Below are 16,913 nucleotides of genomic sequence, written 5' to 3'. Positions count from 1 at the left end.
TTCTCTTCTCTTCTCTTCTCTTCTCTTCTCTTCTCTTCTCTTCTCTTCTCTTCTCTTCTCTTCTCTTCTCTTCTCTTCTCTTCTCTTCTCTTTATAAGCCTTTGTGAACTTTTTTGTCTGTTTTGAAATTTGTAGTTAAGTATTGTTACTACTTTCACTGTAATATGGCTTGAGGTAATGGTGGCATTAAGATAACAGCCTGGTATCAGAGTTGTCAGTCCAGAAAGGTTTAGCATTCTTGAAGTGGGGATTGAGAAACTCTCCTGGGTATCCRCATCACACCAAAGTTGCGGCCACACAAGCTGTGCTGGCATCCAGCGAAAGGGAGTGTTGCCCTTCAGTGACCACCATATCCTGGGGAGCCATGTGACAGGCAGCAAAATTTGGGAAGACATCTGAGCCACAGGATCTTTGAGAGGGAATGTGACATTCCCMGTGAGTAATGCACAGATACTGGCTTGTGATTTCAGTAGCACTGGTGGTATTTCACTGCTGTACTCCAGGCTTCACYTTCACAATAGTGTTGGGTGGAAAGGGGATTGTTGCATGATAAAAAATAATAAAATGAGGAAAATACCTTTTTCAGTYTTAAAGTATGCCCTAGAAATGAAAGAATCCTGTCACCTGACCTACTTGTGTGGAGAGGTTTGTGTTCTGGGTGCACTCACCTAGCAGGAAGTTTGGAGGAATTCCAGTGAAAYGGGGAATGTTGTGCAACATGCATGGCTACACTTCCCCACCACTTAGAAGATTCTAGTGTTTAAGCCATAGATCTGGAGCAATTCCAGGCAATTTGATTTAAARTAAACATCCTGGATGCAGTGTGTCAGATACTAGCACAATATTGTTTAAGTCTTTCTYATTTCTCCCATGGGAATAATCATTCCATGAAGAAGGAAAGTGATCTAATGAGAGAATTAACTCAAGAGCTTGAACATTGAATTAGTCACAGCTGTCTGAGAGGGTAACCAAGGCGAACTCCACAGAGACATCACTGATTTCCAAGGAASRAGGCCAAAAGAATACTGGGACTCRTATAGCAGTTGGTGATCAAAACAGAGGCAGGAGAGATATGCTTTTAGTAGCTAAAGGAAAAGCTTCCCTTTAGCAGCAGAGAGACTTTCCTCCTTATTTCTCTGTGAAGATAAATTTCAGTAGTAGGGAATCGCTGCAACTTTGTCTTGGAGATGTTGAAAGCTGCCAGATTGTTGAGGTCTGATCCTAACTGTGTCCTCACACTTATTTGAAACAGACGATTGATTTAATATCTTGGGTCTTTTTTCACTGTAGTCTAGAGYTGACCTGCAGCTTCACACTGACTTAGATCTGCTCTCTGAGGTGGCTGTATCAAAGGTGCAGATCTTTTTTTGCCAAAAGGAAAAATGAGTTGTGCTTGAGAATTACCAGTCTTCAGGCAYTGGGGAATTCAGTCTTGCCATTAGTAAAGTTTGGAAATGTTTCAAWTTGTAATCCAAACCCTAATGCTTTTTGGACTCTTTACTTAACTCTTCTCAGTGTTTCCTTGGATAATAAAATAGAGCAAACACACAACAGACATGAGCTGTCTGGAGCATGTGGCATTTTAAAAAATAGTTCCAAGCTATGCAAACCTTTGGAACAGAAAGAAAGAAAGGAAAATAACCTGAAAATGCGTATAAACTCAGCTAATTCTATATATTTTAAATTATATAGTCATTAGATATATACAAGGAGCATGCTTCTTCTCCTAGAACATATTGCACTTGTGTTGACAGAGCTTGTGAGCTGATTTCATTGAGAAGATGGATAGAGTTAAACTCTGCCTGATACCCACCACATTCCACAGCCTGTGTGATGCAGTGGGGTCATTCCAGAAGCAGCGCCTCACTGGAATGTGAGATACGTCACCAAGTCTGGGTAACTGTTAGTAGGATGTCTATAGGTCCTGCATCTGCTGCTTGGTGAGTCAGGGCTTCCAGGGCTCTGTGTACACTGAAACCTTAAAATATTAAAAGTTCTTCCACAGTGTAACATTTCAACTGTGAATGGCATAGGTTGCTACTAAGCATCCCAACTCCTCAGCTGCTCTGCTGTTGCTTTGTCATCTATTTCGTGGATGACTTTTTCCAATGATTTGCCTTTCCTGAGTGCAAGCATTTTTCATCTGCTTTCTTAGAATTTCACCTTTGGAGGCTTGGTCTAGTACTTCAGATAGAAAGATCATTTTATTCTAATCTTGTCCTTCAAAGTGCCTGCAAAATCTCTACTTCATTGTTTAGGAAAGCATAAGGGTTGACTAGATCAGGACAGACCCTTTGAGATTACTAACATACGATCTGAGTTCAATGACATTATACTTAWGGTAATATTTTAATATATTTTTAAACAAGTACAGTGAGTTGCATTTTGGTTTTCTCCAATTGCTTGTCAGAATATAGCATCAAATGTTATAAAAAAACTTAAAAAGCCAGATCTAATCTGCAGTTTTCCCTTTCTCTTCAGGCTGGCTCTCTCTCAACAAGCAAATTAGCCTGTTTCACATTATTTGTCTTATATAGTGCAACAATTATTATTTGTGTAATTTCATTATCCTTCAAGGCTCATGGAAATGCATTGTTAAATAATTTGTTTTGGTTTTTGGATGCTCAGGCTTTTTGCACTATTTTATTTCATAAAAGCCTGGAGGATCAGACTCAATGATCTTAAAGGTATTTTCAAACCTTAACAATTCTATGATTCTATAATTTTTGCATAATAACTTTTGCATAATAATTTAACATAATAGCTTCTTTTTGAGGATCATCTTACAAAATGCAGCTCCATTTGGAATGTGAAAAAAGTCTGAAAGAGAACTTGTCTGTGCTGGTCCTGGTTCTGCMATACTTGCAGTGATCAGATAAGTATTTTTTTGAATCCCTCCCACTGATGAAGTGTTTTCTCACTACTCATTTTCCTCTCAGGTATATTTTGAAGATTAATGAATATTTATAAAATGTTTTGAGTGAAACCTGTACATGAAAAATGCAATAGAAGTTGAAAATGTCATATTACTGATGTTTACTATATTTTAAAAAGGAAGACTATATGGCAGTCAATATCCATGGGGAATAATGAACTACAAAAATAGGGTGAGGACTCTGATGAATGTACCACAAAAAATTGTGGCCTGAGGAAGGAAGTCTTGCAATGGCACAAGGAACAGTGGGCAGGTTTTGTTAATAATGCTTAGTATTGAAATATATGCTGGATGAAGCATTAGTATTACAGAAGTATGATAGAATTCTTTTCAGTCTGCTAGTAATTAAGGATGAGGTTCATCATCATCAGTAACATTCATAATTTTAAAGCAGTAGACTAAGGTACATACACTAAAAAACTCTTAACAGAACTGTCATGAGAGATCTGATTTGTAAGAAATCCTGGCATGTCAGTGAAATTTCAGAAGACTCACAGTATTCTGCCAATGTTTAAGGAAAGAAAACTAAACAAACAGAACAATCAGGATGACCCAGCTTAGCTGGGTAACATGACACCAGGCCCAAGTAGCAGAGTACAAAAGCTGATTTTTAGCCAGCTTGTTAATAAGTCAATAATTGGCATTAATTTTTACTTTTATCAATGCTCTCTTGTTGATAAGTCGAGTTTAATTTATTGATAAGGRTTTTAAATCTGTTTCCTCAGATTGGTGTAGGAACATATTTCCCAACCTATTTCACAAAGCATTTGACTACCATTGTGACATTTTAATAAAGATCTTAGTCAAGCCTAATGTCACTCAATACAGAGGCATTTCAGTGGGCTGGGGCAGCGTGGCTCCAGAGGCAGGAYGTGTGCTTTTGGGCTATGATGCATAGAGGCACTTACCTAATCAGAGCAGCATTAACTGGGGATGTCTACAGGCACCAGTAACTTGGATCTTTCTTTTCCCTGGTTACCTTCACAGTGTACTGCTGTAGTCTGTTTTATAGCCATTTGTGTTATTTTTCATTTTGCTTTACTTGAACTATCCTAGCTTTTCTGTAAATTGAAATACCTACTGATAGCATTTCTGAGTGTCACAAAGGTTCTTTAAGGTGTAAATGACTGGGTATACAAAGCAACTAGATAGAGCAAACCAGTGGCTTAAAAGCTTGGTATATTCATGTCAAGGTTTCGTAATACAAGAAAGTGCAAAGCAATAGGCCTGAGAGCCAAGATCMCTGTTCACACTTCTGGGACCAGGGAGCTGTAGAGTAGAAAACTGTCCATAGGGACAGCTGAGAAGTTCTTGAAGTTTTGTCCTAGGAAAGAAACGACCTAGAGGAAATATGGTAGCTCTGCAAAATTATTTGGGTCACAAAACAGTTAAATGGTTTACTTAGGGTGCAYCATGAGTCAGTGGGAAAGTGATAAATAGGAGCAAAATGGTCTTTCTTGGTCCTTTATCTTGCTGTAGGACCCAATGCTCTTCAAAAGCATGCAATAATCAGTCTTATGGGTCATCCTGAAATGAAGCATGGAGGAGTTTGTTTGTTGAGAGTGGTTTCAAGAGTAATTTAGTCAGAGCAAAGAGAATAAAGTGGAATGAGAAAAAAAAGAGCAGACACAGGCAGAAACAATTGTGCTATACTTAACAAACACATGAAGAAAATGTTTGTCCATGGTGATACAGAAAAAGTTGGTGTTATGGCAGTGAGAGGGATTCTTGAATTTTGAGCATAACAAAATAAAATGCAGGAAAATTTCTGCTCTAATTCAGGTGCAATAAAGAAGGACAGGAAAGAAGAGAGTGAAAGAGGAGAAAAGGACTGTCAGAGCTTTACAGAACATGAAATTCTTGTTCTTTCTTTTTCTAACAGTAGAACYGACAAATTGAATTAGCACAAAATACAGATGTGGCAAAGTATAATTCTAAAAACAATTCAGTGCTGGTAGGAACTAGTCCATTGTTAAATGTTCTGAGAAGCCGGTTGGAAGCAGAGCATGACCTAATGGGTTTAGCATTACTATTGCAGCTGTGTGAAACCATCCCAATAAATAAACAGCCCAGTGAAGAAAGTGTGTTAGATTTTTAAGATTCTCCCGGTTTAACAGGGTGTGCCAAGTCATTGTTTTAACTGTGGACCAGATGCTGAAATGCTGTAAGGCAATCAGATCCTCTGGAAGCACCAAGATGATGCTGATTTTCACAATTTGGTAATGTGACCCCCAAATGCATCCCTTCTCTTGGTTTCTGTGGTGATGGCACTGCAAATGGCTGCACAGAATGGCACAGACCTGTCCACTCTACAGTGAGTCAGAGGAAGTATGGATGCATAACTGAAAACAGGACTTCATACATCATTTACCTGACAAATCCTTCTGGGACTGGTGCAGATTTTGTTTTTAGTTTGACTGTAACAGTGATGCTGGAAAGCAGAATTACTGATGGGACAAACCTGACTGGGGCTGTCTCTGACACTTTGGTTTGCTGGAGACCATTATGTTTGGAATAATTCAGTGGGAATAATTGCACTCAAAATTATGCTTTAAATTGATACTGTAGGAGACTTTTCTACTGCTCTTGCTTAAGGTGAAAGCCCTGTGCAACAGACCGTGCATGCTGTATACTGACAATATTTGGATCCAGAGATTTATGTGGTACACTATAAAGCCCTGTTTTTAAGATACAAAATAAATATATTTTCAGTGGTCAGTAGCCAGGCTCGCTGACCTATTTCTGCCTGAAAATTTCTTCTTTATCTGAGTGGAGCCAGGCACACAGGAACTCGTGACAGGAGTGCTGTGCCTGTGCTAATGRAGTGTTTGGGTTGAAGATCTGGTGCATTACTGGCAGGCGTGACCTTCCAGGGGACTCCAGTTCTCTGTTCCACCTTAAGTCAGCAGAGGCTGCCTGTGCCTCTTCTCTTTGAAAGTCAACCCCTAGTTGTTTCCTTCAGGCTTGTGGCTGCTCAGTTCAAGTCACAAGTTTACACCTGTGCTAACCTGTCTGGAGCTTTGTGATGCAGATGCAAAAACATCAGAGGAAGATTAATACAACCATTGATTTATTACATTCTAGAAAGCAAGGGATAAAGCAGACTGGCATGATGCCCCGAGCCCAGCCTCCACGRCGATWTCTCTTGTCCTGACATACATCCACTAGCATTTATCTTGTCTGTTCACCTTCCTCTCCCTTTAGTTTCTCAAACTTCAGGAGTTTCTTTTGGCAGGCATGCTCCTCACTGCTGCTGCTGCTGCTGCTAGAGCTTTCCTCTGAGCTTCCGGAGAGGAGATACTTGATTGCAATCGTGTCCTTCTTGTTCATTTGCAAGCAGAGGCAGGAGGATTTGCTCACCTTAAATGACTCTCCCCACATACTCTGGCACATGTCAGTCCCATTCGCGTACATCTGTGTGTAAAATAAGAAATGCCTCAATTACATTTAAAAAGAATTGAATTAARACTAGTTTGCATCAAATTGATAAACATTTATCACTTTTAAAAAATTGGTTATAAAAATGTTGTCTGTGGTCATTTGCTGTCTTGCTGTGTGTTATGCTTCATCTCTTCTGAGATATGCTAAAATGTTACCCAGTCCCACAACTGGCAAAAAGGATTTGCCTATGGCGAGAGCAAGTGGTTACACAAAGTGCAGGAATCAACAGCCACCCATTGTTTCCACCCTCGGGTTGACAGCCCAGCCCAATCTCTCTGGGCTGACACTCCAAAGCTGTGAGAGAGAGCCTGTACAACTTGTAGCATGTCAGGACACTCTGACATGCCTCGAAATCTGAGWAGTGCTGAAAGTGCCAGGCAGTGCTTTGAATATGGGAATCTTTTTATTTACAGGCCAGAGGCAGCCCAGCGGAGTCACAGCTCTGAGTGATCTCATTGTGCCTGCTGCAATGTACTTTCTGGCTGGGGAGGACCTCACAGGGAAAGAGAAGAAACATAATTTAACAACGGCTTGAGGACAGTAAGTTTCTGTCAAGCTTCCAAAGTGCTTTTTCCAGTGGGGCAATGACCTTTCTGGCTCAAGAAACTGCGAATTGCAGCTTCTTGCACTCTTGTCAAGTGAATCTGTCCTGTTCTTGGTGCTGCAGCGTTTTGTAAATCCTGTGTCATAAAACCTGTCAACCACACAACAAAAGTACTGCTTGTTTGCTGAGGTCACATGGTGACAACCTTCTGCCTGCCCAGCTTGAGTTTGTRTAAAGAATATCAGCTTAAAAGTTATCATGTCCAGACCCAAAGCAGGCAGTAGGAACACTTTATCTGGCCTGCATTTCTCCCACAKGTTTGTGGTTGAAGCTCAATCTTTTGTGTTTCCCAAAAGTAAACTTTAGGTACTCCCAGAAGCAAAGCTAAGAAGGAGATTGGGAATGGGAGTGGTGGCACGAGTAGAAGCCTTGGAAATTAGGGAATAGGAGTGTTAGTAACTGAAACTGTGGGCCAGGCAGCACTCCTCTTGGCTCTGTTGTTGACTGATTCACCTTGACCATACAACCAGCATCTCTCTGATGTAAGCTGTGTTTTATCTGTAATAGTACAAGTAGTCCTTGCCTGTGATGCTGATTCCTACAGTGTTTGTCTTACTGTTGTAATTCCTGGATGCTCTGCTGGTTTACCAACATCACCAGTTCATACAAAGATCTGACACTGTGATTCTCAGAGCAGGTGCCCCGTCTTTATGTTGGGATAATTCTGCATGATAATTCTGAAGCACCATGTGTGCAAAAAAAAGAAGTATTACAGCTTTAAGTCTACTGTGCAGAAGTGAAATTGGGTATCTGTAGCCCTCCTTCTGCTCCGGTTATTTTTGAAAAGTTCTTACATGTCCCTGTGTCCCCATGTGCAAAACTATGTTCACTTTTGCCTTAAAAACTGTCCTTTATGAATAATACAGAGTCGATTCCAAATAACCCTAAAGGTTCTGTAGTCTGTAAAATAGCTTTTTAGYTCATACCACCTCTAGCCAAGGCTTGCACCATGGATGCTGCAGGTGCTAGAGAAGGAGTATAGAGGTTGGTTAGTGCCTGGGAGCAGGGTCAGAAAAGGAAAGCTCCCTCTATCTAGTTCCTTCTTTGTGTTCTCAGGGCAGGCAGATTTTAGCTCTTTTTTCCCCCTACTATTCCTGTGATTTTAAGTAGCATTTGATATTTTCTTCCAGCTCCTGTGCAGTTCCTGAATTTTCACCTGCTTTTATCTAATCATTCTGGAAAGTGTTAAAGTCTGTCATGTGGGTTCGTTTAGGTCTTTATGCTAGAGACATGACTACACCCTATATTTGTATCTCACAGGCTCTGTAACATGTTTTGACCTTCCTCCTAATTCTGCTTAGAGATCAGAGCATAATCAGAATGCTGCAGCAAACAAATGGAGCACACAGCCCATTTAAATACCCAACATGTCCCTAAATTACTGCAAAGGATTCTGACTCTTTAGCTTCTTGGAAAATGTCCTAGTCTGTGCATTAAAATTGCTTGGGGAACACCCAACTGGAAGAATAATGACAGGGCTAAAACTGGCCATGGTCAGTTGTGCATCCGTAATATTCAGCATTTGTTCTTTTTTCAGCATTTATCCCAAATGGGCTTTAGAACCACTTGCATATGTCMCATGTAGAGCTGCTGATTGCTCCTCTGTGTGAAAAAAATAAGGTTCTGTCTACAGTGCTCTGACATGTGAGAACCCTTCCATCAGTTGCATCCAAACCAAGGCAGTCTAGTGTTTGTATATCATGTAATTTTCTTATGGGAAATGTGTGTTCTTTTAATTTCTCTGCAGAAATTTCATCTTTATGCCTACTTACTATGCAAGCCTATTTTTGGTGAAAAACATGGGCAGTTTAGGGTGTGGTTCCATTTAGTTTAGGAATAGCTGCGCCTGGCTTCAAGTGATAAGACCTCAGAATTTGCTGCATGTTTTTCCCTGCAGATGGTATATTTTCTTTAAGAAATAAGTACAAGGGAACTCAAGGTTAAAAACTCCTATCTCTGAAACAGGGACAGTGTGAAGAGAGACTGGAGATTATTTATGGAGATTATAATTTTGTTTTTCACTTCATCTGGAACTACTGATGATTTAGCATATCTGGGAAACTAAGCTGTAAGTTTCCACAGCCCATTTGTTTTTGGCCACCTTCCTGAGCCTGCTGATTAGTGTCACTTTTGCAAGGCAGACAGCAATCCTGTACTAACTGGACTGTGTCTTCCACTTACATCAGTTGCTGAACTGACTTCTGGAAGTACATGCACTTAAATTGATTTCAAAATAGTGAATCTGCAACCCTTACTACCAGTCCTTAAGCATGTCACTTAAATTTTGTTTACTTCTGCAATTCGGGCARTTTTTCATGGACTCAGTGAAGTTCAACTGTTAAAAATATTCAAATATGCTTTTGAACTGTATTATATTGCTCTGGTGCTAAACTTACTTGAGTTGCTAGAAAAATCCTACATGACCCTGGAAAGGTCTGTAGATCAGGTTCCAGGCAACCTTGCTCCTGTAAGCCTTGTCAGATCTCATTTTACACACTTTAACTCATAAAATTAATTATCCCAGCCATTAAATATTCTCAGAAAGATGGGATGGAGGAGGAAAGGTAAAATAGARAAAAGGGCAAAGATACCTAATAGGCAAGAAAACTTTAAAAGTTCCTTAGTGGTTTGGGAATTTACATTCCAATTTAAAAAGACAGAGGTGTGGAGAGCCCTATATTGTGTAAGGAACCTTATGAAACACATCTTAGTGTCTCTGTATGAATACAGTTAATTTATCTTTTATTTTCTAAATCCCACTGTGGTTAAAACATCAGTGCTTCTTGAACTTCTTTTTCACAAGTGGAATGATCAATTAAATGTATATCTACCTAGACTAAGTGCTGTATATCAAAATGAGTGTTTGAAGATTTGTATACTTAAGGAGTCTGATGTAGGAATGGCTTGAAACTGTTGAAGTAAAAATAATTCACTGATGGCATTTGACTCCCMTATATTCAGGGGAAAAAAAGAACTCCTAATGCCATATTTTCTGTTTCAGTTGATCATGTTTTCTTACCTCACTGTATGGAACACATTTATTCTTACAGTGGTTTTCTCCACTTTCATCCCATTCCCAGTCCGTCAGCCAGTTACGAACACATATGGAATCATCTTTGCAGGCTTCATACCTTCATAGAGATTAGTGTGAAAGATACAATTACTTCTCTCACATTTTTCAGTGGACTCAGATTCAACTCAAAGAGGTGTCCAGAGACTCTGTTATTAACGTGGTGTGATTACAGTGMAGCTTAGCAACAGATCTTCAAGAAATGTGCACATTATCTTAGCTTGACATGATCATAAACTCTGAGCTGGCAAGGAAGACCTAAATTCCCATGAAAACGAAACAGTTCACTCACTACTTTTATCCTCACAGACTTAAGGAAAGGGCTCGTGCTGTCAGTGTTTTCTGCTTGGTTATCTGATGTTACTGATTGGAGGAAATCCTGGGAGGGAGGGAGTTTCATGAATGTTGCTGTTCAATAACATGACAGAGCACAGGTATGCTAAGGGTGAACTGTCACCTGAAGGAGATGTGGGGAAAGCTTGTATTTATGAATTAATATGGGAGAAGAAGAATGATGGTTCCCAGGCAGGGGAGTTGCTATGAGGCATGTGCACTGCCATAAGGAAATTCCACAAACAACAAAATCATATAAACTAATAGGCTATCAGCCTCAGAAAGMCATTTGCAAAGAAGTTAAAAGGAAAATATAAGAGTTCTGTAGGGCATAGGTCTAAAATTTTAAATTTTAAGTTACTTTTAACTTGTAAGTGGTAATGTACAAAAACCCCTATAAATGGCCTGGAATGAGTAGAGAAGTGGTGAGAGGTCTCATGACTTACCATTATCCTACATAATTTCCTCCCTTCCACTTCTCTTTTATGTTGTACTTTTTGGCTCTTACCTTTCTTAAGGACCACTTTCTGCAAATCAGTTAACATCTACTTAAATTTAGTCTTGTTGGCTTCTGGAGGACTATTCACACACTTAGAATGCCAAAACAATGAGGCACAGCTTCCAGAAAGTTAATGTTTTTCAGCATGGTATTTGTAATTATTGCCTTTAGATAGATTTTCTGTTTGTCATTTTTAATATTCAGGGTTATGTTTCAGAACAATTTTGATATCATGAGGGCTGCATTTTACACTTTAAAATTAAATGTGTGCGATGTCAAATGGTCACAGGACTACAAGAATTGGACACTGCAGTAGATGTGCAAATGCAGGAAGGTCAGAAGATGSATGTCTGCAGAACCTTCATGCTGATTTTCTGGGCTTTTTGGAGRAGAAAGAGCAATAACAGATGGAAGGTAACCAGGGCCTGAACTAAACAGCTCAGGGTCAGGAGACATGTAGTCTCAATGGGTTCATCCCTAAATCTGCTGTCAGAGGTAGGRGCTCTGCTGGAAATAGARGCTAAAATTAGATAAGTTAATATTCATGGTATGCATCTGKTTTCCTCAGAATCTGAAYAAAATATATTTATTAAAGTGTTTATRKTTTTATACACCATTATTTATTGACTTGTCAGATGAAATGTTTCCTAATCATGATTATTAYCTGACTGTGGTTTGTTCTATAAGCAAGTGGCAAGGCATAACACTATTGCTGGAGTTTTTCTTTATCCCAGTGGAARTAATTATGAAGTCAAGTTTATGAAAAGTCATGATTTGTGAAAGGTCTAATTTCTGCTATCCAGAAACCCGTAAGTTGGTTATTCAAGAAGTAATTAAAATCTATGAGAAACATAAATGCTTAAAAGATCCTGAACATATTAGCTCCCTATGTACAATGAGCAGGATATTTTTATTTTAAAGCTTTCTTCCCTGTAATTTTTTAAATTATCTCTTTCTCTTTTATAGGGCACAGGGCCCTTTCACAGGTGAAAGAGAAAATCGGGCTCTTTCAAAAGCAGTAGTTTAAGGACTAGTGAAAGCAAGGAATCCTAAAACAATAAGAAGAAAAGGAAGGCCCCAAGCTAGTCAGATGAATTTCTTTTAAATTAAGTCACTGCTCATTCAGAATACTCTGCACATTTCTGGCCACAAAGACATACAGTATGCAGTAGCCACACTCACGGTATGTAGAGAAAGTAGGTCACATCACCAGCAGTGCTACAGCATGCTAAAGGGACTCCAGTGAATAGAACATGAAAAAATGTTACTTTAAATCACCAGAAAGAGTAGGAATTCTGTCCAGGCTCTTTTCTAGCCTCAGGCCTTAAGCAGGGTGAGGGAATGGGTTTGACATTGGCATTAGGCAGGCACACAAATCAGCGTGCAGGGTAATGGGCCGTCAGTACATTTTTGATTCAGGCCAGGCATCTGTGACGGCAAAAGGGGCAATAGATCATTGTTCAGCACTTGTTTAGAGCAGATCCTGCTCTCTGCCAGGAGACTCTATACTGGAACAGGGTCAGTTTTTCCTGTGCAGCAGCTCTCAATCACCCCACCATACTTTCCAGCAACAAAAGTTAAAAGTGCCGGTTACCCGCAGATTCTGGCAATGCCCAGGGAACACGGAGGATTTTGCAAAGTAACACTGACSCATGATCTACACTTTGGTATAAATCTCATATACACTAAAGATGTCTAAAACAGTTCATAGATGCAAACTAACTTGCAGCACACATTTTTATTAATCTTTACAATTTYACTTGATATAACAGTTTGGTAAAGATTTTCATGCTACCTGTTTTGGGACACATTTGTTTTAAAYAATTGTATTTTATCATTTTTCCCATTAGATCTACTCTAAAGCTCACTGACAGCTCCAGTGCTATAATATCCAAATGCAAAATTTGGTTCTGAGCTTTAAGATTCAGAGTACTGAGGGMAATTCAAGGTCTCCGTCTTTATCTTCAAGGAGGTCAGTAATCTGAATTGAGTTTAGAAGATTACAAAAACTTAGCAAGGAAGACTGCACATGACAARTCTGTTCCTGAGGCACATGAAGTTTCCTGACACAGAAATAAAATTCATTGCTAGAGAAAGCTGTAGGAAAGCTAAGAAATACAGTCCTTCTCACTGTCTTCCATTACAAATCCAAGAAGCTTTGCTTCTTGTTTCTTTCACTGGCACAAAGCAGTGGAGACATATTTAAAGACAAATCCTCCCAAAATTCTGCACTACATGCATGACCTTGCCCTTGGAGGCAATGGAAAAGGATCCACATGTCAATAATATTCAAGTTGTGTAAGCACTAGGGAAGCACGGCAGAGAGCAGCCCAAGAGAACCCTAATATGCTCTGTGTTTTGTATTTTCTGTACTTTTAAGGAAAGCTCTTTTATAACATTTTTAGAAGTATCATAATGGTTTTTCATGATTTTCAGAGCAGCCTAAGGGATTCAGACATTGACAGTCCATGATTTTCATGGAAAGCTAGCAGTTATAATCCTGTAGTGTGAACAGAGCCTTTGGTGTTTGTGCTATGCTTCAACACACATCCAGACAAGTTACTCCAGTGACTGGGCACAACATTCATAAGGTGCTGCTGAGTTTATATGTCCCGTGGTGATGTTATTTAAGGTCCAACAGCTCAAATCAGGGAGGGAAGGAGAGAGAAAGGGAGGGAGAGATAAATGCTGGATAAGTACCAATGGAAAAATCTCAGTACCCTAAATGGATATAACACTCCTACCCCARGACTAAGGACAGATGGATGCTGGGTTGTCCCACCATGTGCCTTGTACTCAAAAAATAATGTGATTCCCTGATGTTGTGTTTTGGAAAACAAGCTATTATGCTGCTCATTGCTACTAATAATTTTAGCATTACTTGGCTGCTAATTGTCTCAGATATTCAGGCTTTCAGAAGAGATTTTAGAGAGTATGATGATAGAAGGGAGAAGGTCAATGGTGAAAAATTAGGGAATGAAGCTGATTTGTTACATTAATTAGTTGAAATCCCACACAAAGTGACAGCTTTCTTGATTTTGTAGTGCATTTTATACATACAAAACAAATGTGTCATATCATGATCAAGTATTCAGATGGAAAATGCTAATTGCATAAATGCTGCCTCACAGWCAGGGACTTTTCAAACAGTGGGCAGGCCCTTGTTGCTGCCAGTGCCTGTCAGTGTGGCAGGAGCTCCCCTGTCACRATGCCACTGCACTGCATTCTCCCCCAGAGCAGGGCAGTGCTGTCCCTGAGTCACTAAACTCATTTTAGCATCTCCATCCTGCATTCACAACCTGTGCTGTTATTATTTGGGGGGCAGTAGCTTAGCAGAAGGAAAAGTAGAGACGGCTAGCAAGAAATTCAGAAGCACAAGAGAAAAGGTAGTACAACACTGAATCACAGGCACATTAAAACTATGTAAAAATACTTGGATTAAAAAGCTGAACCTACCAGTCATCACAAAAGCTTTGACACAATGGAACAGCCTGAATAGCAGCAGTGTCGTTGGGATGGATCCAGCGAGCAGCATGTGGAGAACACCGGTAAAAGCACTCRATTTTCTTTGTGAAATCTTCACAGCTGTTGTAGATGAGAAAAGCCAAAAATAAGCCTGTTTCTGAGCATCAAGGCTACAGCCTCATTTTCTCGGCCTGCTTTGATGTGGATGCAATACTACAGATTAGGAGAAAAAGACAGAGAAGCATCCTTTGGCCCTGCTAATGCCTAAGTTTAAAAGTCATTCCTCTGGCATTGTGTACAGACTCTGACTGTGCAATTACCACAGCCAGCTACAGCACAAATGTTTCCATGCATATTTCAGCCCTATTTGTGTAAGCTTTCCATAAACTTTTGAGGCCTTGAGTTTTCCTGGCAGCAGCAATTCCAGGCAATAATAAAATGTAGTTTAAAACTATAGTACAAAACTTTGTCTGTGCTGTAGCCTCACTGTTTCACTAACTTTTAGATTTTTCCCACAGCCCAGCTGAAGTTACTTAAAATTGCACACTGTGCTGCTCTCCTGGGAGTGGCAGGCAAGAGCTGTTACTTTTTAACATCTGTTTTTGCTTAATTGTTTTGTACTTTCATCCCTTTATTTCTGTAACTTGCCGTGTTTCACAGCTTTAACATCTAAGGGGGTACTAAAAATCTTAATTAAGGAGACATTCTTCATGGTTACAAAGCCCACAGGACTACAAGAATTTTTATTCTGAATTTCCAGACGTTTCATTTCTGGACTTTTTTTTTTTTTTTTTTCCTATGAGATTTAATAATCTAGCTGATGCGCTTTCTAAACAAAGGAAGAAGCCTGGTCTCTGGTACAGATCACACTCTCTGGTTAATGCTGGAGAGCTACAGAGGTGTGGTGTGGTTGTCACCTGTTGGGTTTATGACTGGTTTGCATTGTCAAATCTGGTTCTATACTGAAAGCAAACTTGAAAAAACATAACCCTGTCTTGATGTAATGGCATAAATAGTATAGACTTAGAGATTTGTGGGTTTGTGTGAGAGGAGTGGGAGAGTCTGAGGTTGGTCGGGTATGAGAAAATGTGATGGGAACTAGGCTGGGTGATATAATCTCTAGGGCCACCTAATGTCCATCAGCAGCTGGTGGCTGCCTCAGCCCAGATCTGTGGAACCAGGACACAGAAAACATCAAAGCTGACTTACGATTTACTGAGCTGCCCACATCTGTTCCAGTAGCTGTTGCTTACTTTAATTACCGGGGAATGAGCCAATTGCTCTGTGAAGTCTGCATAGCAACAGGAAGCTGTTGGGAATAAAACACAGATTTTGCAATAAGTATTTCTTTTTAACACTGTATTTGGGAGACACAAAATATAAGATRAATCTGGTTTGGACCATAGCATGATAAAGTCTCTTGGTGATAACTAGAAGATATACTCAAGCTCTAACATTTTTGGTTATGAAAGTGTAAATGCTAAGTGTGGTGGACTGGCATAAATAGTGCTTTGTCAAGTTGTGCCCAGAGAGTCCTAAGAATTTTACAAATGTTCTGCCCAGTGGCACATCCTGAGGGATACTAACTCTCAAAACTACCAAACATTAAAAAAAAAAGTGTTGAAGAATTGGAATAAGTACTGTACTTTGCTTGCAATAGAATTTTGATATAGACTTTTCCCTTTTGGTGTCTGCTACAATACATTTTTATACTTAATTACAATGTGGTAAACATTTTTAAGCAGATGGAGCTACAAGAAAAGCAAACTGCATCAGAATTTTGAAAAGAAAATAATTTAAGTCAATGAGAGTTTTGCAGCTGACTTTGTTAAGACCCTGAATTTTACTCTCAGTTTGCATGCAGCAAAATGCCAATGAAGGAAGCTTTTCAAACACAATCTATAYTGCATTTTATATATTTTTGAGAAATTAGAGAAACTGCTAAAACAATGTGTACATGTGTGCAATGCTGTACTTCTTGACCATATTTTGAAAAAATTAAATCACTCTTACCTTTAGAGTACWGAGTGCACTCTTGCATATTTGGCTCAGGACTTGGCTTCAGTTTTTGGGTGTCCCCTTCGAGACATCCATATTTTTGGCAGGTGGATGATGTTATGACAGCAAGGAGGGTGATAGCAAACCTCAGCATTGTTCTTCAGCTCTTTTTCCTGCACGGAGAGAAATCTTTGTTTACATCCTTTATTTCTCGGAGAGCCCATAACATTAAAAGGAAGGACAGCATTTAAAATACCACATAAACAATAATAAAAAAATAAGCTCAGCAAAGATGCACACAGAAATATTGACACATTTTCCCTTCCTCTTTGCTTATAACTGAACACTTACCCTTCTGTTACATTATTTCTGAAGTTTGGTGGCAAGTGATAAAAGTCATAAACAATTCAGGCTAMGTTTGTTATAATTTTCAGTATTTAAGAAAAGTATTTAAGATTTCTTACACTGAGCTGAATTATTTTTTAATCCTTCCAAGAGACATTTGTATGTTTCACTAGATTTGAAGAAAATATTGTTTAGTTCTAAAACCTGAAGAGTTTTTTTGCAC

General features: G+C 39.3%; 1 protein-coding gene across 1 annotated transcript; it reads right to left on the bottom strand.

Annotated features, from left to right (window-relative positions):
• Positions 1–3,350: 3,350 nt before the first annotated feature.
• On the bottom strand, positions 3,351–16,514 carry LOC130589282 (riboflavin-binding protein). Its single transcript, XM_057390563.1, has 5 exons — positions 16,361–16,514; positions 15,557–15,656; positions 14,339–14,467; positions 10,000–10,111; positions 3,351–6,349 (listed from the first exon to the last, which is right to left on the bottom strand). Exons 1-5 carry the CDS (start codon positions 16,497–16,499, stop codon positions 6,107–6,109), a joined length of 723 nt encoding a protein of 240 aa, XP_057246546.1. The 5' UTR covers positions 16,500–16,514; the 3' UTR covers positions 3,351–6,106.
• Positions 16,515–16,913: the final 399 nt, after the last annotated feature.

The sequence above is a fragment of the Malurus melanocephalus genome, unplaced genomic scaffold, assembly GCF_030028575.1.
Source record: "Malurus melanocephalus ecotype Western Australia unplaced genomic scaffold, MMel_1.1 scaffold_28, whole genome shotgun sequence".
Taxonomy (NCBI): Eukaryota; Metazoa; Chordata; class Aves; order Passeriformes; family Maluridae; genus Malurus; species Malurus melanocephalus.
Note: the sequence above shows the minus strand (reverse complement) of the source record. Positions and strands in the feature narration are given on the sequence as shown.